This window comes from Eptesicus fuscus, chromosome 5, assembly GCF_027574615.1.
Source record: "Eptesicus fuscus isolate TK198812 chromosome 5, DD_ASM_mEF_20220401, whole genome shotgun sequence".
Classification (NCBI taxonomy): Eukaryota; Metazoa; Chordata; class Mammalia; order Chiroptera; family Vespertilionidae; genus Eptesicus; species Eptesicus fuscus.
In genome coordinates this window covers 26,267,854-26,291,992 of record NC_072477.1, presented here as the reverse complement: position 1 = coordinate 26,291,992, position 24,139 = coordinate 26,267,854, and the positions used below count along the sequence as shown (strand labels likewise).

At 53.0% G+C, this 24,139-nt stretch overlaps 1 protein-coding gene across 1 annotated transcript in view; it reads left to right on the top strand.

Moving 5' to 3' along the window:
* The window catches only part of GALNT16 (polypeptide N-acetylgalactosaminyltransferase 16), an 83,543-nt gene extending 70,520 nt beyond the window's left edge, over nucleotides 1-13,023 (top strand). Inside the window, exons 10-15 of the mRNA XM_008138912.3 lie at nucleotides 2,046-2,172; nucleotides 2,864-2,956; nucleotides 4,339-4,422; nucleotides 8,264-8,405; nucleotides 9,255-9,389; nucleotides 10,828-13,023. Of these exons, the coding sequence (XP_008137134.1) occupies nucleotides 2,046-2,172; nucleotides 2,864-2,956; nucleotides 4,339-4,422; nucleotides 8,264-8,405; nucleotides 9,255-9,389; nucleotides 10,828-10,971 (725 nt within the window). The 3' untranslated portion in view covers nucleotides 10,972-13,023. The remainder of the gene's footprint in view (nucleotides 1-2,045; nucleotides 2,173-2,863; nucleotides 2,957-4,338; nucleotides 4,423-8,263; nucleotides 8,406-9,254; nucleotides 9,390-10,827) is intronic.
* The last annotated feature ends 11,116 nt before the right edge of the window (nucleotides 13,024-24,139 follow it).

Sequence of the window (24,139 nt, the reverse complement as noted above, 5' to 3'; positions counted from 1 at the left end):
TTGGCAAAGCCAGTTTCCTGTAAGGACTTACAGGACTGAGAAACAAGGGTCAAAGGGTCGCTCCTGCATCCAGAGGCCTTTCTTCTTTCCTTTCTTTCTTTTTTTTTTTTTTTTTTTTAGGCTGGGGTCTGACAGAGAAACAAGTGAATGATCAAATAGCTAACTTCAAACTCTGCCTGAGGCAAGGGCTCAGTGGTGGGGAGATTTGAAAGGTGAACCGTGCAGTGGTTCTGGAGACGGTTTTGTTTCTTAGAAGAAATTCAAAGGAATTTCTCGGCCAGCCATGGTTTTGAGCTGGGAGACTCCTGCTGCTGGTGGGTTGGGGCCTTTCATTTTGTTTCTTTGTTGAAGAAAGGGAGATGCCCAAACTGAGGCTCATTCCTGGGTGCCTTGGGAGAGCCAAACTCAAGAGTCAGAGTCTGCCTTGAGGGTGTGTGTGGGGGGAGGAGGGGGGCGGGAAAGGGGGAGCAGAGGAGGAGGATGGGGAGGGTGCATGTGAAATCCTTGGGAGTCACATTTGGGATCTTTCCAAGCGTAGTCAGATCTTGTCACTCCACTGCTCAAGGCCCTGCCGGGGCCCCTGCATCACTCAGAGCGAAACCCAAATTCCTGACGCCTGCCTTTCCCCGGCAAACACACCCCATCGGCTCTGCCCGCTGGGCCTCCTTGCTGAGCCTTGACCTTGCTCTTCCCTCTAGGTCTTGGCCCTTGCTTATCCCTCTGCCAGAATGCCCTTCCCCTGAGAACCGCGGTCCTCACCTCCTTCAGGCCTTAGCTCAAACGTCCCCTTTCAGGGACCACTTACCTAATCAGCCCAATTAAAATCGTAGCCCTGCACCCCAGTGCCACTCGCCCTCTCCCACCCCCTACTGGCCTCCTTTTTCTCCATTGTACTTATTTCATCTGATAGAGTGGATTCTACTCATGGGCAAACGCTCGTTCAGCGTCCCTCCCCACCACACCCACAGGAAGAGGGCCAGCAGCCTGTACATGGAAACCCTGGGCAGGAGGGAGGTGGGGGCAGCCAGCTGGCTTAGGTGATGGCTGGTTTTCCAACCTCGCAGGTGCCCAGGACAGGCCGATGAACAGATGTATTCTTCCTTAGCTCATGTCTGGATGGGGCTCTCTGGACAGAGGCTGGAAGTGATGCTGCCATTTGGTTCACTTTTCCTTCTACTTGTGGTCTTGGTGTTCCTTCAAAGCTTTCCCACTGCTCTCCCAGAGCTCAGAGTGTGTGTGGTGGTGGAGAGTGTGTGGAGGGTGTCTGTGTGTGATGTATGTGGAGAGTGTGTGTGTGTTGGTGGAGAGTGTGTGGAGGGTGTGTGGGTAAGATGTCTGTATATGATGTGTGTGGTGTGTGTGAAGGGGGTGTATGTGGAGGGCATTGTATGGAGAGTGTGTAGAGGGTGTGTGTGTGTATGTGGTATGTGTGGAGGGGGTGTGTGTGATGTGTGTAGAGGGTGTTTTGTGGAGGGTGTGTGTGTATGTGTGGTGTGTGTCGGTGTGTGTATGTGTGTATGTGTGTGTGTGTGTATGTGTGGTGTGTGTGTGGAGGGTGTGTGGGGTGTATTGTGTGTGTGGAAGGTGTGTGTGGGGGGTATGTGTGTGTGTGTGGAGAGTGTGGTGTGTGTGTGTGTGTGTGTGTGTGTGTGTGTGGTGTGTATATGTGTGGTGTGTGGAAGATGTGTGTGGAGGGTGTGTGTGTATGTGTGGTGTGTGTCAGGGTGTGTGTGTGTGTGTGTGTGTGTGTGTGTGTGGTGTGTGTATATGTGTGGTGTGTGTGAAAGGTGTCGGTGGGTATGTGTGTGTGTGTGGAGAGTGTGTGGGGGATGGGTATGTGGGGAGGGTGTGTATGCACAGGCATGTGGGGAGGTCAGGAGTGAGTGCACCTATGTAAACAGCCCAGGAGCTCCGACCCCAGCAGGTGCCTCCAGTGAGACACGAGGGGAAGGGTAGGTGGGGAGGGTGTGTGGGAAGATGTCTGTGTGTGTATCTTCACGCAGCGGGACTTGCTCCTTCCCCTGCTGACGCCCCCTCTCCCGCAGAGCTCTCCTTCAGGGTGTGGATGTGCGGAGGGAGCTTGGAGATCGTGCCCTGCAGCCGGGTGGGCCACGTCTTCAGGAAACGGCATCCCTACAACTTCCCCGAGGGCAACGCCCTCACCTACATCAGGTAGGCCACAGAACCGAGCACTGAGCTGGGAGCCAGGCCTCTCCATGACTTTGGGAGCCACCCACTCTCTGGGCCTTGGTTCCCCCACATCCCCTCCCAGGTGCTTTCAGGGTGGAAGGATGAAGGTGGGCTGTTGCCACCTGGTCTCTCTTGCCTTGACTGTCTTTGTCCCAGAGAGAGGGAGAGAGAGACATGTACACCGTGGGTTTGTGTTTTTATGTAAATGGGATCCTGCGCTGTGATTTTTCTGCAGCATGCTGTTCTGCCACTCACACTCAATTATAGACATCCTTCCCCGTCAGTGCGTATCAAGCATGGCATTGTTTTCCAAGGTGACCCCGTACATGTAGAAGCAGTTCCTTATCCTCCACCGATGGGCCTTGAGGTTGTTGCCAGCGTTTATTAAACACATATTCTTGTGCATGTCCTTATTGCCCACATGCAGGTCTGTCGGTAGAATAGATTCCTGGGAGAGGAGCGTCAAAGAGTATACATAAGTTGGTGGATATTGACAGATTGTTCTCCAATAAGATGTTGCTCATTTACACCATCCCAGTCAGTCTTGTTCTGCATCCGCTCCTGAGCCTTTCACCACCCCGTGGTCTCATCAATGCACAGAGCTGATCTTGATCCTAACCCTCCCTCTGTCGCCGCCTCGGTGACCTCCTTTTGCTCCTTCCTCTCCTTTTAGGAACACCAAGCGCACTGCAGAGGTGTGGATGGACGAGTACAAGCAGTATTACTACGAGGCCCGGCCCTCGGCCATCGGGAAGGCCTTCGGCAGGTGGGCCCTCCCCCAGCCCCGTTTGCCTCCCTCCACCCGAGTTAGCGCAGCTTTAGCCAGAATACAGCTTGTAGGCACGCAGTGTGCTTAGAAACGGAGCCCCTGCTCCGTGTGCCGTGCAGAGACGAGACACTGGTCCTTGAAGAGGATGCAATCCGCGGGGGGGAAATAAGCAGAGAGGGCTGTTGATGAAAAAGTGTCTGTGCACAAGCTGCCTGCAGGAAGAGGGACATCTGTGGGCGTGCTCAGGGAGGAACCGTCTGCAGAAAACACTTCGGGTTCTGTCTCCACCCCCTGTTGTTCCAAATGTGTCTGGGAGCTGTTAGCCGATTTTCCTGCCTCCGACGGTTATGACTACGGTCTAGTTAAGCATTTTCAAAACGCAGATTGGTTATGAAATCAACTTAGAGGGTTGTCACTGGCATTGTTTTTAAAAAATGGGAGGGACTGAGAACACTGTAGACCAGAACAGAATAGGAAATAACAGGCGATGGCAATGAGGGTAGTATTGTGTGTGTTTTTTTTGCGAAACTCTTATTTCAGTTATACGCGTCTGTGTGTCCCCCTAAATGTGCATACAGGGAAACCTGATCACAATGTAAGACGCGTCTATTATTTAAGGTTGTGGTCAGAATGAACTATTAGTGATCATCAATGAATCTTCCTCCCTCTGTTTAGTTATAGTTATCTCTTAAAAAGAGTCTTATCACTGACTGCTTCTTTTCGTGGGAGCTAGCATTGACGAGGGCCTACCCTGTGCCAGGCACTTACGTCCCTTCACTTACTTGATTCTCGCCAAAGCCTCCTGCGGTGGCTGGTTACATCTTCCGTTTACTGGAGAAGCAACGGAGGCTCAGAGAGGTGGTGAGGGGCATGTCAGTGGCCGTTATGGTCGGTGTCGCTGAGGAAGGTGAGGAGACCAAACTGTGTGCCCACCGACACCTCAGGCGGTCTGATTGGCTAGGATCCCTCTGCAGCCTGTTCCTCTTGCTGTCAGCCCCTTTCTGCTAAGCTGCCGTGCACAGAAGGCAAGCTCGAGTTCATTACGGCTCTGCTCTCTGTGGCAGTAAGGGCCTGTGCTGAGGGTAGGTGTGATGCTGGCTGAGGGCTCCAGGAGTGAGGAGACGGAAGCCCGGCCCCCTGCAGGCTGGGCTGATCTTAAAAGGTGAGCAGGAATTCGAGGAGAGAAATGAGGAGTGGCCAGGAGACCTGGGTGAGCTCAGCAGTCCAAGAATGACCTGAAGCAGGTGGCTGAGGCTGGAGAGCGGGCTGAGACCCAGCCTCCTGGCCCTGGCCCGCGAGGGAGGGACCCCGGCCAGTCCTCCCGGGGGGCCTCCTCCCGTGCCCACTGGCCCAAGCCTGAGCCTGGCCTCCTCCTTCAGTGTGGCCTCGAGGATCGAGCAGAGGAAGAAGATGAACTGCAAGTCCTTCCGCTGGTACTTGGAGAACGTCTACCCAGAGCTCACGTGAGTGCCGCCTGCAGCCTGTGCATCTGGCCTGGGTGGGGGCCGGCAGCTTGGGGGACCCCCGACCCCGAGTCTCCCCATCCCAGGCTGTCCGGCTGGCCTTTCTAGCTGTCCGTGTTCATCTTCATGTGAAGGCTCAGGGGGAACTGGGAGGATGTTACCAGGAGTTAGCAGACTGGGTCTTGGAGCTAAAAACAGACACTGTCTCTTTAGGCAAACAACATAACATTATGTAGCAAAGGCCACAGAAACCGTCATGCCCGTTCACTCTGTTCTCTCCCTTCTGGGCCTTTATTCTAAGGAAATGAAGCAGCTGAAGCAAAAAAAAACAAACTATTGACAAGTACACATTCACTGTAGGCTTCTCTGCTGCGGGGGCAGAAATCAAGGAGCAACCAACAATGGGGGCTGGGTTCCGTGAATCATGATTCATCAATTTTAAACAAATGTTATGCATCCCTTAGCACTGTAATTGTAAAGACTGGAAAAGCACGGGAAACGTTTGCTCTAGCAAATTCGGAAGCAACCTGCAAATGGCGTGTGCCCTAGAGCCACTTTTAAAAAACATTTTTTATTTATTTTTGAATATATCTTTATTGATTTCAGAGAGGAGAGGAGAGGGAGAGAGAGATAGAAACATCAATAATGACAGAGAATCATTGATCAGCTGCCTCCTGCTCGCCCCCGACTGGGGATCGAGCACACAACCCAGGCCTGTGCCCTGACCAAGCATCAAACTGTAACCTCCTGGTTCATAGGTCGACGCTCAGCCACTGAGCCGTGCTGGCCGGGCTACAGCCATACTTTCTTTCTTATTTCAAAATCCTTTGGAGTGTCTTGGCTACATCCACATTTCCTCACCTCCTTCTGGTCTCACTCAAATGTCCCCTTCTCAGGGACACCTCCCCTGAGCACTCTGAATCTGCAACCACCCCATCCCCAGCACTCCTGCTTCGTTTTCCTGTCGCCCTCATCATTACCTGGCACACACCTCTCCCCACACTTGACTGTAAGCTCCAGGAAGGTAGAGGTGTTTATCTGTTTCGTCCACTGCTTTATCTCCGGCCCCTCCAGCAGTGCCTGTCACAAAACAGGCTCTCAATAAATACTTCTGACTGAATGAATTGCATAGTCAATAAGCCTCAATAATAACTTGGAAATTAGCATCCGTCCTTCCATAGCTGTCAGCTTGGGGAGCGGGTTACCACGGTGAGACTTTCTCCCGAAGATGCCGGGCGGCCTTCCAGAACACTCCACCCCTCAGAGTTTGCATAGCTTTGAAGGGAAGATTTGATTTTTGAAAAGCAGCCATAGTTACATTAGAGGCAAGACCAATGAATAAACTAGATTAACCCAGATAATATCATCCTGGGTCCCAAATACAGTGTGACAGGACTGAAACACGTCACAAAAGCAAACGGACCCTGGGCGCAGTTTCTAAGGAATTCCAGAATCATTGGGGCAAGGGCAGCATCCTCAGAATAGAGTTGGCAACTTGGATAACGCCAGGCTGCCTGGATGATAGCTGTGAAGGGAGGAACATTAATTTGTAAAAGTGCAATAACTTCCTCAAGTGACCACTCTTGAGGGGATGGTTTCATTCAGACGTGTCATTTCTGAGGGGAAAGGCATTTCTTTACATTCTGTTTGCGTTCACACCGCATGCGGATGGAGCCATGGACTCCAGGCCTCGGTGGGAGCTGGGGAGCCTGGGGAGGAGTTGGGAGGGAGGGGATCGAAGGTGTCCTTCCAGCCCTCACCCCAGTCCCCACACAGAGTGTCCCACGTCATCCCCCGAGGACCAAGAGGAAGAAGTATTTTGTAACTGTCAGAAGCCTGGATGGATCGATCCCAAGGCAAGCCAGTGGATGAAACCAGCTATGTTAAATGGGGAGCATAAGTCAGCCTCTGTTCTGTCACTGCGTGAAAGTAAAACATGATTTATTGCTGTTAAGGTAGAGACCACACACCTCATTCATACCCCGATGAGTTCTCCCCAGTCCACTGCTCATGCCTCAGTTCTCAGGGGGAGAGGCCAGGGCTTAGAAAGGAGGTCAGTTGGCCCAAATGATACCAACTTCCTTCCAAAGGGGATTCTAATAGCTGCCCACACGACTGCCAGGGTGTGGGAGAGGAATGCTGAGGAAGGGAGACCTGGTTTGGCCGAGACCCTATAGGAGGATGTCTGCACTGAAGAATGCCAGAGTGCTCTGGTGTCGCCCCGTCCCCTGCCCAAGTTCTCTTCCCGACCAAGGTGACAGGAGGCAGATAAGGTTAGCACATGGCCAGACTCTAAGCCCCCCTGGCTCCCCATCACCCCCGTGGGTCCACAATCCAAAATCGTGTATAACCTCCTAAACCCTCGTATACAAACTTGTGTCTGCTGGGCCGCCACCTCCTTAGGTTTACTGCCCACAGGGTAAGACGCTGTGTCTTATGTCAGTGTGTGTGTGTGTGTGTGTGTGTGTGTGTGTGTGTGTGTTCATGCATATTTTTGCTGTGCATATAAAGTGTTTTAATGATATAGTATTTTGAAATGCCTGTTTTACTTAACAGTATGCTCTGAACACTTGCCCACATTAGCAGATATTCCTTCACAGTCATTTTTAATAGCTAAAGCGTTTTCCGTCTTGCAGATGCATCAGTTTTCTTTGTCCATCCCCTATTGTTGGATATCTGCGGGTTTTCAATGTTTTCATGTAATCAGCCACTCTGATGAAGATCGTCCCAATTTTAGTATATGTGCCGCTGAAGCGAGCACTGATGAATATCTTTTAAACGAAATCTCTGCACACATCTATGACTGTTGCCGTAGGATATTCAGTTTCCTGCCCTCTTAGGGATGATGAGGTCAAAGGTGTCACATTTTTGTTGTTGTTGATCCTCACCAGAGGATTGCTTTTCCATTGATTTTTTTTAGAGAGATTGGAAGGGAGGGGGACAGACAGAAAGAGAAGCATCGATATGAGAGAGACACATTGATTGGTTGCCTCCTGCACGTGCCCCAACGGGCACCGGGGATCGAGCCTGCAATCAAGGTACGCGCCCTTGACCGTAATCGAACCCGAGACCCTTCAGTCTGCGGGCCGATGCTCTAACCACTGAACAACTGGCCAGGGCAAAGGTGTGCACATTTGTAAGGCCTTTGATACATAATAGTAATAACACATTGCCTTCCAGAACAGTTAGGCTAATTTACGCTTTCGCCGGTAGGGTAGGAGATGATCCAATCCCACAGCTAGTGCCAACACTGGGCATTGATATTAAGTATGTATATTTACATGTATACACATAAGTATATATTATTACATATATACTATATTTTATATGTATATAAATACACAGTATAGACACACTTATGTGGTAATCAAACAGGGCTGTCTAATCGGTACTTCTTTAAGGCTGGTTAGTGAGATTGAACACATTTTCATGTTTGTTTATTTTACATTGGCCTCTTTAAAGCGCCCCCATCCCTGTTGTTTTGAGATTGCTTACTGAGCCCTCATTCAGCCCCGGGCTCTCCTCTTTCTGCACTGGGGAGTGCTGGGTTTCTGGTCTAATCTCTCTCCCCAGGGCCCTCCCAGACCTAGCCTCCAGGCAGTCCCTGGGCTCCTGGCGCTACCCAGAACCCAGTGGGGCCCAGGCCTCTCTTTCCCAAGGAATCCCTGCTCCCTTCTCCCCCTTCTCCCCTCCTTGCCAGCTAGGTCAGCCCCCCTCCACCCCCACCCCGTGCTCCTTCCGCTGACACCTCGGTGCCCAGGAGCTGAGGGGCTGCCCTCTGGGCAAGCGTGGGTAAGCCCTGAGGAGGGCAGGAAACAAGCCTGGCCCTGCCTGTTCTCAGGGTCCCGGTGAAGGAAGTGCTGCCCAGCATCATTAAGCAAGGAGTTAATTGCCTGGAGTCCCAGGGCCAGGACACTGCTGGTAACTTCCTGCTCGGAGTGGGGACCTGCAGGGGGTCTGCCAAGAACCCGCCAGCACCCCAGGTAAGTTGCTGAGGACCCAGAGTGGGGTGAGGGGCTTTCCTCCGCTCATGCCCATCCTCTCTCTGCCTGCACCCTCCACAAACCCTTTCCCAGGGACCCTGCCAGCCGTCCTCCCGCTCTGCTCCTGCCACGTTCCCCTCTCCTTTCCAGCCTGTGACACAGTTGCCCTCTGTGCGCCGCCCACTGGACCCTTACAGAGGGAGAGATGCTGCCCAAGCAGCGCCCAGTTCTCTCCTGGGACACGGCTGCGGTCAGCTTTTATGGCGGGCAGCAGGGCATCCAGGACACGTGTGCACAATATGAATGCCGAGGCGCCCAGGTCAAAACAGAGCAGGTCACGGAGCCCCCGTCATGGACAAGGTTCCTGGCTGCCCCGGTCCCGTGCCCTGTCCTTCTCTTCCATAGCCCTCTGGCCAGCTCCAGCCAAACTCCCCTAATATTTTATTATGAAAAAATTTCAAACCTGTGGAAAAGTTGAGCTAATTGTACAGTGAATATCCACACACCCACCCCTATTAGAAAACTCTACCACAATATACAGTATATTTCTGTATCACATAACCAACCTGTGCATCCGTTGCTGTACTTTTTTTTTTTTAATAAATTTTTTTTTTAATTTCAGAGAGGAAGGGAGAGGTAGAAACATCAATGATGAGAGAGAATCATTGATTGGCTGCCTCCTGCACGCCCCCCATTGGGGATCAAGCCCAGAACCCCAGCATGTGCCCTTGACCAGAATCGAACCCAGGACCCTTCAGTCCACAGGCCGACACTCTATCCACTGAGCCAAACCAGCTAGGGCTCCATCGCTGTACTTTTGACTCAGGCTTCCTGGTCCCTGTCTTGCAGGCATGGCTGTTCAGTGACCACCTCATCCAGCAGCAGGGGAAGTGCCTGACCGCCACCTCCACCTCCACCTCCACCTCCATCTCCCCTGGGTCCCCGGTCGCACTACAGACGTGCAACCCGAGAGAAGGCAAACAGGTAAGCCTCCGTGTCCCTGGGCTCAGGGTGGCCCGCGTGTCCAGGAGGACAGGCAGTGGGGGTGGCAGCCCCTTGCAGGGGAGCCCCAGGCTGAGACATACAGACTCAAATAAACCCTCCGGAATGAGGACCTGTGCAGGCCTACGTCATTGTCTAAGTCACGTCTATGATTTTACTCATGAGGAAGTTCTTCAGGCAAGTATTTGTTAAATGTCTGCCCTACCAACTGGGAGCTGAATGAGGGCAGGGACTCTGTCAACACCATCCCTGGCCTCTGACAACCCCCACAGCCAAAATAAAGGTTCGCCTTTCCTGAGAGCTATACTAGGAGTTTTACATGGGCCACCCCATCTAACCCTCCCAGCAACCCCTGACGAAGGCTCTAGCACTACCCATTTTATAGGGGACAAGACAAAGGCTCCCTAAATGGGAGACATCAGGGTCAGCTGACACAGCTGGGATGGGGTGGAGCTTGGATTAAAACCCGGGTAAAAAAATAATAATAATAAATAAATAAATAAATAATTTTTTAAAAGGTAAAATAAATAAATAAACAAAACCTGGGTAAGTGATGCTTACTTAGCCCACAGTCTTAGCCCAGCACATAGTAGATGCTCAGTAAGTATTAACTGCTGGCTGACTGGGGACACAGATGCAGCGTGACTTCCAACTTGTCCTGCCAGCCACCCTTCATCCTCCATCCAGGCACTTCCAAAATGTTCTACGGGAACAGCCCTCCCCGCCCCCCCCTTGTCAAGCCTGGGGAAGAGGAGGCACCGGGAGGTGAAGGCACTGACCCGGGAGGCCCTTCATGACTCTTACGGGGACTCAGGGGCCCCCTCCATCCCGCTGGCCTCACTCTTCCTCTCTGCGGAGATGGCGGCCAGTTCCCACTAACGGGTGTAGGTACCGGCTGCACAGTCATAGGCCAGGGAGAAGCTTAGAGCTGCAGGAAGAAGAAGTCCCGTCTGAAGGAGTCACCTAGTCCAGGAACTCAAGCTCAAGTGTCCCAGTGTCCCCAGGGAGCAGTGGGGAAGCCCGGGCAGGGCCCAGGTGAGCTGAGGTCACGGTCCAGTTACAGCCGAGCAGCTCCCTCGGCCCCAGGCAGCCATGGAGGGAGGCTGGAAACGCAGATTCTTCTGTGGCAACTAAGCCAACTTTTAAATTAACGCCGTGCAGGCCAAACAAAACATATCCCTGGGTTAGATTCAGCCCATGCGCCTCTGATCCAGACACTGACTTCGTGCCAAACGACAGAACAAGCGTGCATTGGGAGGCTCAGCTCAATGAAAGGGACACACAGACTGTTTAAACGGGGGGCAGGGGTGTCCTGGGCATGTGCAGGGCATTTACATACATGCGCAGTGAAGGTGTGAGCATTATTCTTACTTTTAATCACTGTTTTCTCCTTCTCCGCCTTCCCTGCTTCTCCCCCCAGAGATGGAGGAGAAAAGCCTCTTTCATCCAGCATTCGGTCAGCGGCCTCTGCCTGGAGGCCCAGCCCACCCAGCTGGTGACCAGCAAGTGCCAGGCTGACGCCCCGGCCCAGCAGTGGCAGCTGTTGCCGCAGCCGCACACATGATGGCAGCCCGGGGCCTCCTGGACCTTCTGCATGAGACTTTGGGACTGGAAGGGGGTTGGGGTGGGGGAGTGTAAAGCGGGCCGTTTCCATCTCCTCACATTTCTGCCGGGACCATCAGCAAACACCCCTGCCATGAGACACCATTCTCCAAAGCCGGCACAGGGCGGGCCTGGGGCGCGGGCCTCGATGCCCAGGCTGCCGACCCGCCCTCGCCCCGGGGGAGAAGGTCAGGATGCTGGGCCGCTGCTGGGTAGAGACTGGGCAGGTGCCCTCCCATCTTTGTCCCCTCCCTTCTCCTTCCTGGGGGCCTGGACGGTGGTTGGGGTGCCCTCCCGTTGTCTGGGTAGATCAAGGACAGAAGCCCACCTAGGGTCCCCACTGTGTCACAGGGCCTGCTTGTGAGGTCATGGGAAGAGAATGTCGGTGGCATGGATGGGGAAACTGAGGCTGGGAGGAGAGGGGCAGCCTGCAGTGTGGGTGGAGAACCAGAAGGACGTGAGTAGCTCAGTGGCCTGTCCCAGGCAGGTGCTGGGCTGGGTGTGGGAGGGATGGGGTCGGGAGCAGAGGATGGGTGATTTGCAGAAGGACATGGACAGGAAAGCCGCACAGCACCCAAAGAGAGGGTCTCTTCCCGGGGACCCAACCTCCCATACGGCACCAGCCCCCGGGCACTGTGCCTGCCTCCAGCCTCTGCTCTGGTCCCCGCTCAGAAAGAGGCTGCAGGGCAATCTGCAGGGGCAGCCTTGGAACACTGTTCATTCAACAGATCCCACTTCTGTTTGGCCATGTGTCAGGACCAGACGTCTCCCTTGGGGCCTTACTGACCTGCTGGCGCCCCGTGCCCCTTGTCTGGGCCCATCATGAAGACCCCGTAAGGACAGGCAGCCACCATGCCATGCACCACTGAGCTGCCCCATCCTCGTTCGCAGTGACGCCTGCCTTCTCCAAAGCCTTTGCCTTCGTAAACAGAGCCTGATGGAATGGGGGTGGCCCGTAAGAACGGGACCTCGTCTGGAGCATCGGGGTTCCCTAAGTCATTAGGGAGTAAGGCATCCAGGCTCAGCCTCATGCTCCCCGCGCCCCCCCCAACACACACTTCAGGAGGGAGGCCCCAGAAGGTCAGTCACTGCAGTGGGCGGAGGCTGGCTGGTGACTCCTGGTTGTGTAGAGAGGTCCCAGGTACTTCTCACAGCCCATGGCCTGGTCTCGGAACCACTTCTGTTATTCCCCGTGCTCCCCTTCTCCCACCCCACTGGCTCAGGCAGTGTGATCTTGGGCAAAAGACTGGTGGTGCCAGGACCCCTCGGGGTCCCCCTCCCAAAGCAAACCAGCCTGAGACCAGCCCTGGGAGTTCATGGATTCCAGAGGGCCTAGGAATCTCCTGAAATTGCCCCCCAAATCGTGCATGTGTGTGCATAGATGCATTTTCCTGAGGAGAGTGTCCATGGACTTCCCCAGCTTCTCACAGAGGCCCTTGACCCCTAAAGGGTCTGAACCCCCTGCTCTGGATTGGAGCTGCCATGCTCGTCTCTCTCCCTGGTGCGCCTGAGCTGCTGTCGCCTGCTCCCTCCATGCAGCCCTTGGGGCCAGGAGCCAAAGGTCCCTGGGCCACAGCACCCACCCTGAGGGTTCTCAGTGGTTTCCTCTCACCTCCTGGCTCTCAGTGGCATCCGCCCAGCAGTGTTCCTATGCCCCGGCGTGTACCCCGGGGTCTCACAGCGTGGGGGCCACGCTTCTCCCATCCTCTGCTGTGATGTTTCGTCCACCACCATCTCCGTGGTGCGTGCTCACCCTGGCGGGCAGCGTGGACCTTTGGGGCCGGGGAGCAAGGGCTTCTCTTGAATGTAAGAGGACTGCAGCTCAGAGCGCCTCAGGAAGGCCCCTCCTTCCCTGTCAGACCGGGCTCGGCACTTGTCAGCCCCCACTTGTGGGACTCAGCCCTGTTCTGTTTTTGCTTTTCCTCTTCTTGACCAAAGCATGTGCCACTCGCTGTCCTTGAAGACCTCGTCTTTATGAAACACACACCTGGAATAAAACCACTTCTCACACCGACACGTGCACCGGCGTCTCTCTGACTCCCGAGTCGAGCCCCTCAGCACCACCCTCCCCTGCCCCGGTGTGAAGTTGGGGCCTCTATTCAAGTCTCACCCCCTCCTGCACCTGAGAGCTTGCTCCTCGGCCTACCTGCCCCATCGTACCCCAGGGGTTCCTGGGCGACAGGCTGGCTGATCTGGGGGGAGCCCGCAGGTGGCCCTGCTGCTGGGGCAGGCTGGGACCAGAGCCCCGGCTCCTGTGACCTCACTGAGAGACACTGCTCGGGGCTTTGAATGGGAAACCAAGGGGCTTCTCCAAATGCTTGCCTTTTGCCAGCCCTCTCCTTCCCTGAGCGCCAGCCCCAGCCCCTCTGAACTGCCCTTCGCCTCCGCCACACAAGAAGGCAGTGGTAAAAATGCAGGCGGGACCATTTCCTGGGTAGAAACAGTAAAATAATTGCGGAAAGAGTCCTACCAGCCTAGCCTTGTTTGATCAGGCAGCAGATGCTCTGCCTAATGTTTCCATGGGAACCAATGGCAAGCCCCTGCCATTTGTATGATCAGAAGCTGAACTCACCCGGGTAGAAATAAACACTTCAGTGCACATAAGAACTGTAGTGGCCAGACCAGTGGGAGACTCAACCGCTCCTGGACGCAGCCATTTTCGTCCCTGTCCCCACCGTGGCTCAGGGCTGCTCATCTGGGTTCCCCAGAACTTATGACCCCCAGGCCTGAGGGCCTGGAGCAGAGAGCTGGCTGGTGCCCAGTCCAACCATACAGCATGGCTGCAGAGCCCAGCTTGGGCTAAGCTGGGCAAAGGTGGCAGTTTCCTGCAGGACACTGGCTGCAGTCTGTTCATCGTCCATCCTTTCGAGGAGCCCAGCCCGCTGCCCACCGCCTTCGTGGGCCTCCCCGCTGGCCAGGCTGGGCCAGCTTCCCACTCGCATCTGTTTCACTCCCACCTTGCAGGGCTCTGGTCCTGCGTCGCCAGAGGCACGCTCTTGCACTTCTCCAAACCTACCTCTCAGGCCCATTTTCTCTCCCACCCCACTCCCCTTCTTTTTCCTGGAAACGAAGGCTGTTAGCCTTTAGCCAGCTCCTGGAGGACTCAGCAAACGCCCACTGGCTGGCCAGTAACAACAGGCCTAGCATAACCCGACAGGATAGAAGAGCAAGCCTCCCAGAGCACCTGAGGTTGGGAGGGCGGGAGGGACACTATGGGGCCAACCTCCGGTTTGTCCAGCAGGGAGGGCTCCCTCCCTCCCTGGGCCTCTGAGACCTGGCTGCTGTTTTCACAAAGACTCTTCTCTGGCCCCCTCAGGCTCCCCATTTGCAGGCCTGCGGAGTGTCTTCCAGCACTGAATGGGGCGTGGTCCTCTCCCACCGGGCGAGCAGGACAGGAAACCTGGACTTCGTAACGTCCACAGCTTCATTCCCGACTGTGTTCTCAGCATCTGGTATTTGTGTGTCCCCTACGATGCTCTGAGTCAGTTTCCTCCAGAAGGGAGGGGACCCAGGCAGCTTCTCTCATCTTAAGATGTCTTCACTGCCAGGCACTTAGCAAAGACCTTGAGGCAGAACAGGGAGGGGCCCTCTCCCCTCCCAGGCTGGGGGACTGAGACCCTGGAGCCACCTGAGAATAACCCTCTGCTGCAGGAGTGTGGGAAGAGGGTCTTAGGAATATGGACTCTAGAGACCCGATCATCAGAGATGGATCCATCCCACTCTACCAGTTGTGTGGTCTTGAATAAGTAATTTCCTTTCTCAGCCTCAGTTTCCTTATCTGTAAAATGAGGGTGTGTTATGGAGTGAACGCGAGTGAACAACCACTGGAGTCCAGACCAAATTAAAATTTAGGGAGCCTTTAATAGCCGGTCGGCAACTGCTCTCCCTCCACGCAGGGAGTCCAGAGAGCAGCCCCGACCCTTTGTGAAGGACAGTTTTTAAACACATTCACTACATCCTGTTTTTGCAGAGCAAACAATTTAAAACAAAGCAGTTTTTCTTAAGTAACGTCAGCATGTTATTTACAGGGTCCTGGCACCTGGTGGAGTAAGTAACTGCATCCTGTTCTCGAGAAAGCTGACAGTGATCTATGAAAGAAGGCCTACGTGCTGGGAAGGGACCATGAGACCATATCTCACGGCCTGGCCTGGTGTCAGCACTGACAACTCTATCTGGGGCATAGTCCCCATGGTTTCTCTGGAATGGGCAAAAATTCCCACTCTCCAACAGGTGCTCACAGTCTCAGAGGGTTTTTGTGATTTATTAAAGGGCACCCAGCCCTTTCTCAGTGCTTAGTAGACAAGTGTCATTGATATTGTTACTAAACATTTTCTGAGTGCCTGTCCCATAACTAGACACTTTGCTAGGGGCAATGACACAAATGTAAATAAGACAATTGTCCCTGCCGTAAGAACTAAGATTCTATCAGGGGAGATGGACAAATGAGCAGGCAACCATCATACCACATGACAGAGACTACAGGAAGGCAAGAGCTATCAGAGCAGCAAGGTGGGGGCCAGGGAGTCCTGATGCTCTGGCTGGGAAAGGGTGGGCTGGGTGAGGACTGGTGAGGTCAACTGGCCGTACTAGCCAGCTGGCAGCTCAGCAGGCCAGTACTGAGTGGCCTGGGCTTTACTCCCAGTGCCCGCAGCATCGGGGTGGTGTGGACCCGCCTGTGATCATAGAAGGATTCTAGAAGGGAGCTATGGGAGCCACTTAAACCCAGCCAGACATGTCTTCTGCTCCTGGATCCAGCGACGGGTCCTCCAGGGCCCAGTTTTCTTTCCGGGGGTGGAGGAAAGGAAGGGTGGGGCGAGATGGCGAGAGAAGTCAGTGATTCTACTCTAGGGAGAATGAATACAAAGACCAGGAGGTGTTCCAGAAAGACTTGTTTCCTCCTTCCTCCCTGGCGCAAGTGATAGCTGAACCCTCACATATTTGAAGATAGGCTTGTCTTTCAACAATTTGTCTTTCAAAATAAGTGTCTCTCAGGGTGTGTCCAGATGACCTGCTGGGATCGCATGAGGTGCTTGAAGCACGCCTGTTCCTGGGCTCCACCCTAGACCCTCTAGCTCCAGCATGTCAAACTCGTGGCCGGCGGGTTTGACACGCTTGCTTCCATGTGTGTGGTGAGTGGCCGGGGTGACCCTGGCGAGTCTGCCTCCCTCTGAAGCAGGAGGGAGAGGAGCCATGCAGGGGAGAGTCAGGACGGGCCAGGCTCCGATTGAGCACGAGGGCACTCGACCTCCCTGTGAGGAGCAGCCCAGGGGAAGGAAGGCCACCCCCGTGCTCCCTGTTACACTTCCCCTGGGAACCAATGAATGGGGGGGGGGGGGGGACCAGATGTAGGAGCCAGAGGTCTGAGCCAGAACCAGCACCCCAAGAGAGCAGTTGAACAGGAAACCAGGGCTGGCAGGGGAGAACCCAGAGGTGGCTGCTTAGGGCCTCCCTAATGGGGCCTCTGGGTTAGAGGCAGCTCCCAGCCTGGCAGGTGCCTTGCTGAAGTGGGGTGTCCTGCAGGCCCCACAGACCGCTGGGGCAGCTGCAGAGCTCCAGGCTTCTCTGTTCACGATGGCAACAGGGCTGCCCTAGCTGCAGGATGACGCTGATCTCCTGGGCCCCTTCTCCATGACGGAGGGAGGGAGGAGGTTGTTAAGGTTAAGTCAGGTCACAATAAGTGGTGGGGGCAGCAGGTGGGGCAGCAGAGTGGCATGGGGGCTTTCTCCTGGGAGTATGTGCGACCTCCGCCTTGTGCTCGCATCCTGCAGACCTTCCCTTTCATTCCGACGGATGCTGGGGAGGTGAGCAGGCTCTGGGCAGCGGCTCCTGTCCTCTGGGATGCCTGCACGCCTCATGCAGGCTCTCACCTCATCACCATGAACATCAGCAAGCCCACAATGATGAGCTGAGCACCGACCACCCAGAGGACGTGGGATGGGCTCAGAGGAGCCCTGTTAACCCCCAGTGGGCAGGGCCGCCCATCGCCGGGCACCAGACAGCCAGGCCAGCCTGTTCTTCACCCTGCGGTCCAGTCAAACTGCCATGTGTCCTGTTTCTGGGAGTTTTCTGCCTTCTCCATGTTTGTGCGTTTGCTCTTTCTCCTGCCCTCTACCTGGTCATCTCCGTGCGTCAAATGCTACCCATTTTTTCAGAAAAATGCTGCTTCCGTAAGGCAATCTTCTCTGATCTCCCACCTGTTTGGAAGCATCTCTCCAGATTATTTCTTCAACGTCATTACTGTTCCTCTCCAGCCACAGTGAACACCTGCCTCCTTATGCAGTGAATTGGACTTGCCTTCTCTAGTGTGAGAGAAATGCTCACTTGTCCGAATTCAAATAACGCCCTCAGAGACTGAAGTATGGTGAAAAACTAGACTTTTAATATGTTCTCGAGAGCGGGTGTCCAGTTGTACAGGCACATCTGGAGTAGCGATCACAATCTATTTATCTCCTTAGGGTGCGAGAGTCCCTCCTCCGGCTCCTCATTGGCTGAGTACTATGAGGTTAATAGTTTCCTCATACTTTGCCTAGGTCTTATGTCTCCTATTGGGCCATTTAAAAAAATGGGCTGAGGCCTTTTCTAGTTGCCTCCTCCTCCCCCTCTCTAGTTGAGGTGGGCACCTTGGGCTTTTCCACCATCATGCTGGCTCAAGCACACAGTTCTTTGTTCTTATATCCTCTTCCCTCCTCCCTATATTCTGTTTGGCTTGGGGAAATTCAGTAACCATTTCCATTAAAAGCTGACTATGCTGGAGATGGATCACAGAGGCCCACTTCCTACATCTAGTCCTTTTTAAAAAAAATATTTTTATTGATTTCAGAGAGGGAAAGAGAGAGTTAGAAACATCAATGATGAGAGAGAATCATTGATCAGCTGCCTCCTACACGCCCCCCACTGGGGATCGAGCCCACAACCCGGGTACGTGCCCTTGACTGGAATCGAACCTGGGACCCCTCAGTCCCCAGACTGACGCTCTATCCACTGAGCCAAACCAGCTAGGGCCCTACATCTAGTCCTTATTTCTCATCTCGTTTTCTATTGGACTATGGCTCCTTGATAACATGATCTATGTTTGCTCCAGCTTTATACAACTTCCCACAACCACAGCACAGAGCTTGGTTCTCAGACTTCCAGTAATTGTTGGCTTGCCGAATGAACGAAATAAAGATTCTAGCTGGGATTTGCTGTGTGTGTGTGTGTGTGTGTGCGCGCGTGTGCGTGTGTGCGCGCGCGCACGCGCACACACACGCTAAAGCATTTAGTAATTAGTGCATTGCATTCAGAAAGCACTCAGTTTATATTTGTTAATTTTTTCCCCTCTCACTTCTTTTTTAAAATTTTTTAAAAATTGATTTTAGAGAAGAAGGGAGAGAGAGGGAGAAGGAGAGGGAGAGAGAGAGATGAGAATCATTGATTGGCTGCCTCCTGCACGCCCCCTACTGGGGATCAAGCCCACAACCTGGGCATGTGCCCTGACTGGGAATCCAACTGTAACCTCCTGATTTCTAGGTCAACGCTCAACCACTGAGCCACACCGGCTGGGCTCCTCTCACTTCTTAAAAGCTTGGTATCTTCACAACTCCACTTTTCTCTAAGCCCTCAACAACCATGCATTGGGGATGCTAAGGGCTGACATGGATTGAGCATTTCCTGGGCACCCAGAACTTGGTATCATGTGCATTCTCTCATTCAGTCTTCGACACCTCCCCTGAGGTAGGTTCTGGTATGCCCACTTTATGAAGGAGAAGAAGCTTGCCCAAGGACAAATAGCAAGGTTTATACTCAGTCCCATGGAAGTATAGGTCAGTGGTTCTAGAACTGTGATCCCACAGACCAGCAGCATCGGTATTACCTGGGAACTTCATAGAAATGCAAACTCTTGGGCCACACCCAGACCAATTGAATTAGAAACTCGGGGAGTGGGGCTCAGCCATCCGAGTTTGAAGAGTCCCCCGGGGGATTCTGGCACACACTGGTTTGAGAGCCACAGGTTTGGTGACTGAGATGGGTCCTGGTCCCCTGACAGGAGGGCATGGGTCACCCCCTGGCACAGAAGGCTCAGAGCAGACGCTGTGTGCTGCAGGCCATGCCTCCGCTAAGCAGGCTGCCTCCATGCTCTGGGCTGTGATGGATTTCCAGGGTGGAGGACAGTACGCATGAGGCTGGGCCAGATGCCACATGCCAACCTTGCTTTGTGTGATTTATGAGTTTCTTCCCAACACCAGCCACATGCGGCTGACTTCATTATAGAAAAGCTTCCACCCCAGAAGAGTCATTACTCAAGGGATCAGTGCTGCGCCTCGCAGCCTTCGGGATGGGCACACGTTCCCAGGGGTTATGTGGCTAAGCCTCTTCTATGGGTCATCCAGCTGAGGACAGTCACAGCCAGCCCGACCATGTGTCCACCAGTTCTGAGGTGCACACAGCATAGCTTCTTCAATCCTTCCAACAACTCTATCAGGTAGGAATTTTCTTTTTCTTTTTTTCTTTTATTATTATTATGTTTTAATATATTTTATTGGTTTTTTACAGAGAGGAAGGGAGAGGGGTAGAGAGTTAGTAACATCGATGAGAGAGAAATATCGATCAGCTGCCTCCTGCACACCTCCTACTGGGGGGGATGTGCCCGCAACCAAGGTGCATGACCTTGACCGGAATCGAACCTGGAACCTTTCAGTCTGCAGGCCGACTCTCTATCCACTGAGCCAAACCGGTCAGGGTGGTAGGAATTTTCATTGTCACCCCATTTACAAACTAGGGAATTGAAACCCAGAGAGGTTAACACACCTGCCCAAGATTACCAGGCTAGTAAGGGGTAGAAACAGGATGTAAAATCATGAAGTCTGGCCCAGGATCCTCATTCCAACTCTGACACTTGTAGTATTTCCCCATCTTGCACTTAAGGAAATGGGGCCCCAGGCAAAGCTCTCCTTCTCACTCGGGAGCCCAAGGCTTGTTCCCCTACACCCCTACACATCCTTTTGTTGTAGGAACAGCACCATGTGTCTGACCGGTGGGGGTCAGACCAAACCTGGGTTCAGCAGCCTCAGTACTAGGTTTCTGTCTAGGGAAGAATTCAGAGCCAAGACCTAAACTGTAAGAATCATTTATTTGGTGAATCACAGAGGTAGAAAAAGTAATACCCAGGAGAAATGGGCTTTTTAGGAAACAAATTATGGAGGTAAAAGAAGGACCTTTGGAGTTTAGAGTGAGGAAGGTAATGGTAAAGTGCCTGGGCGGGGAGGGGAAGAGAAGGGGGAGGGGAGCGGGCATGGCGGGGAGGGAAAGGCACTGGCTTACTCCCTGGAGAGAGAGAGAGACCAGGGGCCTCAGTCCTAAGGGTTTTAAAGATGGAGATTTTAGGGGAGGTCCCAGGGAAAGATCTCAATAAAATACTCAGCAGTTTTCCAGATGTGTCCATTCAGGGTTGTGGTCTCCACTGATTGGCCGGCGCCGTGCGGGTCATTATTCAATGCAGCTGGTCCTGAGGTCACCAGTGGCAGGTTTTGTTGCTAATCTGGGCCTGGAGCCAAAATACAACTGAGGCCTAGAAGTTATCTCTAGGAGATAAAGGTCAGGGGTTCCAAATCGAATGACCAGAGAAATGCTAAGGGAGGAAAAGTCATCCTGGGGCAAGGTCCCACCCTACAATTGATTGTCCCTTGCTAGGCACCTGGGGCTTTCCACCCTGGTGACCTTCTGTACCTGGCCCATCGTTCTTACTCTGCTCATGTCTAACTGCCTACAACACTTGCATGAGTCATTCTCAGAAATCCGAGGTAGAATGGGCCAAAGTAGAAATAACCTGAGAGGCCTATAGGCCCGCAGCCCCAGAGCCGGAAATGAGGAGTACCAGAGCTCAGGATGAGAACATATGAGCTGCCGATGACTGCCTGGCACCATGTCTTCTCCGGCGCTTGGGAGGGTGAGACCCCTGAGCGATCCCGCCCCGGGGCCGAGGCTGCTGTGCTCCCATGCTTGCTTTCTCCCACATCCCTGCCGGGAACCTGCTTTCCCAAATGTCTCCCTGGCATTCAGGTTCTCGGTGCTGCATCGTTTCTCCTCGGATGCTGGTTTTGTGCTTGGTCGGCTGGACTCCCCTTTGGCAGGCCTGCCCCTGTGGCTCTGTCCGCCTGAGGGACTTGAGGTGCTTAGTGGAGCCAAACCTGGAGCAGAAGCCTGGCTGTTTCTCTTGCCAGCTGGGCAACGTGTGTCAAGTTACTTTACCTCTCCGGACCTCAGGCCCCTCACCGGTAAAACAGGGATAATGCTACCTACTCCTTAGGGATGTTGTGAGATTTGGAGGAGGTGCCATTTGTGAATGGGCTGGAATAAAGAACAGGGGACCTGGTGCCCAAAGGAATGTCCAGACTCTGAGTAGGTATTTATCTTTGCAGCTGGAGCCCCAGAGCTTGGCACAGAGGATGTGGTCAACAAGTATTTGTGAATGAATGAATGAATGAATGAATGAAGAGTGTAGCTCTGTGTGAGGAAAAAAAGCCTCTCTGCGGAGGCCATGACTCCAACCCCCACCCCAGCCCAGGGTCCCAGGACTCCCGAAGTGGGCATGTGTTCAAGATAGGTGCACATCAGGCTTGTTAAGTTTGCAGACCGAGGAGTCCTGCTGGGCATGAGGTTGAGAGTTGGACAAATGGATGTAATTCATTGGCAAGAATGACAATCTCCAGCTTCCCTGAGATTCCCTGTCTCCAACTCTAGCCACTGGGTGAGGGGCCTTCCTAGGGGTTCCCTGGGTATCTATACTTCCCCCCCTTTACCTTGAATCAAGGCTGTATTGGACTGGCCTGCACTTTCCTATGCTCCCCTTAGATTGCTCACTGCATGGTCCACATCAACCAGTACAGTGCGTGCCCAGTGCATGGTAGGTACTCAGTAACGTGTGGTGCGTGAATGGATGTGTACATTCAAACTGCTGTTCCCCTCAGTTCTGAGAGTCTGGTCTTGGGATGCAGGGTTTGGGATGCATGGCAGTTTGTTCTCAGCTTCTCTTCTAACCTGGCTGCTGATTTGCGTTTTGCAGGAATCAGGTGAGGTTTGACCAGTGAATATTCCTTTTCCTCAGGCACAGGAGTGCCAGCATTTGCAAGTTAATGCCAAATCAGTGCCTGATTAGACAACAAATGTGAAAACAAAACAAACAAAAAACCACAGCAGATATGCAGCAAATACAGGTGGGGATGCACCTACCATGTGAGAAAACTACTTACGTACTAATGAATTCATTAAATTTAGGCTAAGGCAGTGGTTGGCAGACTCATTGGTCAACAGAGCCAAATATCAACAGTACAACGATTGAAATTTCTTTTGAGAGCCAAATTTTTTAAACTTAAACTTCTTCTAACGCCACTTCTTCAAAATAGACTCGCCCAGGCCGTGGTATTTTGTGGAAGAGCCACACTCAAGGGGCCAAAGAGCCGCATGTGGCTCTCGAGCCGCAGTTTGCCGACCACGGGGCTAAGGCAGTGAAAACTGCAGCATTGGGATTATCTATGGTTTTAGTTTGAACTGGCAGCAAAGAGAAACTGGTGAAGGCTTTTCTGTGGTCCAAGCCCTCATCTCCCTGAAGTTTTCGCCCAGGGCCATGTCTCTGCTCAGGATATAGTTTATTTGCATACAAATTGAAATCATCTACAAAGTCTTCAGCTCAAGCAATTTTTAAGTAAAATGTTATTGCTTCCCTGAAGGCTATAATTCCTTGTTTTTTTTCCCCTCAATATTCTTTTCACTTAGCAGCCACTAATGTTGACGCAGATTTTTCCACCCCAGGAGTGTCTACAGGAGAATGGAAGGAGCCAAAGAAGGGAGAGCAAAGAAGGGAGTAGCTGGGCACACCCAGAACCTGACCTAAGTGCTTTAAGGATTACTTTGTTTAATTCTGAAGCTAACTCTGTGGCTCCTGGAATTATATTATTTTTATTTTTTTTTTTCTGCAAAAAGCTATATTGTTTCCATTTGGTCCAAGGCATGGGAGAGCCCTCCAGGGTGATTAAAAGGCTGCCTAGTGGTTTTGGGGAGGCATTCAGGCAGACACCAGGGGGATGCAGAAGAGCCCCTCAAAAGCCTCTGGGCTCCAAAGGCTCCTAGTCGCACTTGAGGGTGAGCCTTTCGAAGAGATACTCGCCCAGCCTGGGGGCCGGCCAGCCTGCGGATGTTAGTCACGTGGTGGCCCATCTTCTTGATGAGTTTCACCTCCTCACCCAGGAAGTGGTTCTCCAGGAAATCACTGAGTGGAGGGTCTGCGTGGTAGAACCCAGGGCCTGCAGCTCCAAAGGGCCTGGGTCAGGTGCCTCTCCATGACCATGGCGGCTTCCCTGGCGTCCTGGGTTTTACCCCGCTCACCTTGGGAAGGCTTCAGCAAGTCCTAGAAGAGGGTGTGGTGGCCGCACTGGTTTTGCATCCTCAAGAAAGGCTTAGGGCCCTCGGCCCAGAAAGAGGTAGGTGGAGAAGACCCGCAGATTCAGGTTGACCAGGCGGTTGATGGCAGCCTCCATGTCAGTGGAGTCATTCTGATAAATTTGGGAGCTCATGGTTGGTCAGCAATAAGGAGTTGAACTCAGAAAATGGTGTCGGCTGATATTGGAGGCCAAGGATGGCGGAGATGGTTCTGACGATGGTGAGTGGAAAAGAGATTGGAGGGTGGTAGGAGGCTAGAAGAAGGAGCGTCCCAGGATCTGTTCTGTCCAAACACTGAAGAGACAGATCCAGGGACTGCAGAGGGCCTGTCCCAGAATTATATTTTTAAACTATACTATCTCTGTAAACCACTTACTCTTTACATGGCTTTAATATATATAAGGCAGTGTGTTAAATTATTAACAGTAATGTACAAGGTCTACTGACTTGTCCATAAACTGTTTTCAAATATGAATGTGCTAAGGAGGTTTCTGGAGTTGTTGTCAGGATAGGGTTGGCTATGTACTTCGTGGGGTTTGGTACAAAATGAAATTATGGGTCCCCTAATTCATAAGCTATTAAGAATTTTTAAAATGACGATAGCAGTGTAGGGTCCTTCTAAGCACAGGGCCCTGTACAACTGCATGGATTGCAGGCCCATGAGGCTGCCTGCATTGGGATTCTCAGTGTCCATTTTATCTGGGTACCCGGCATTG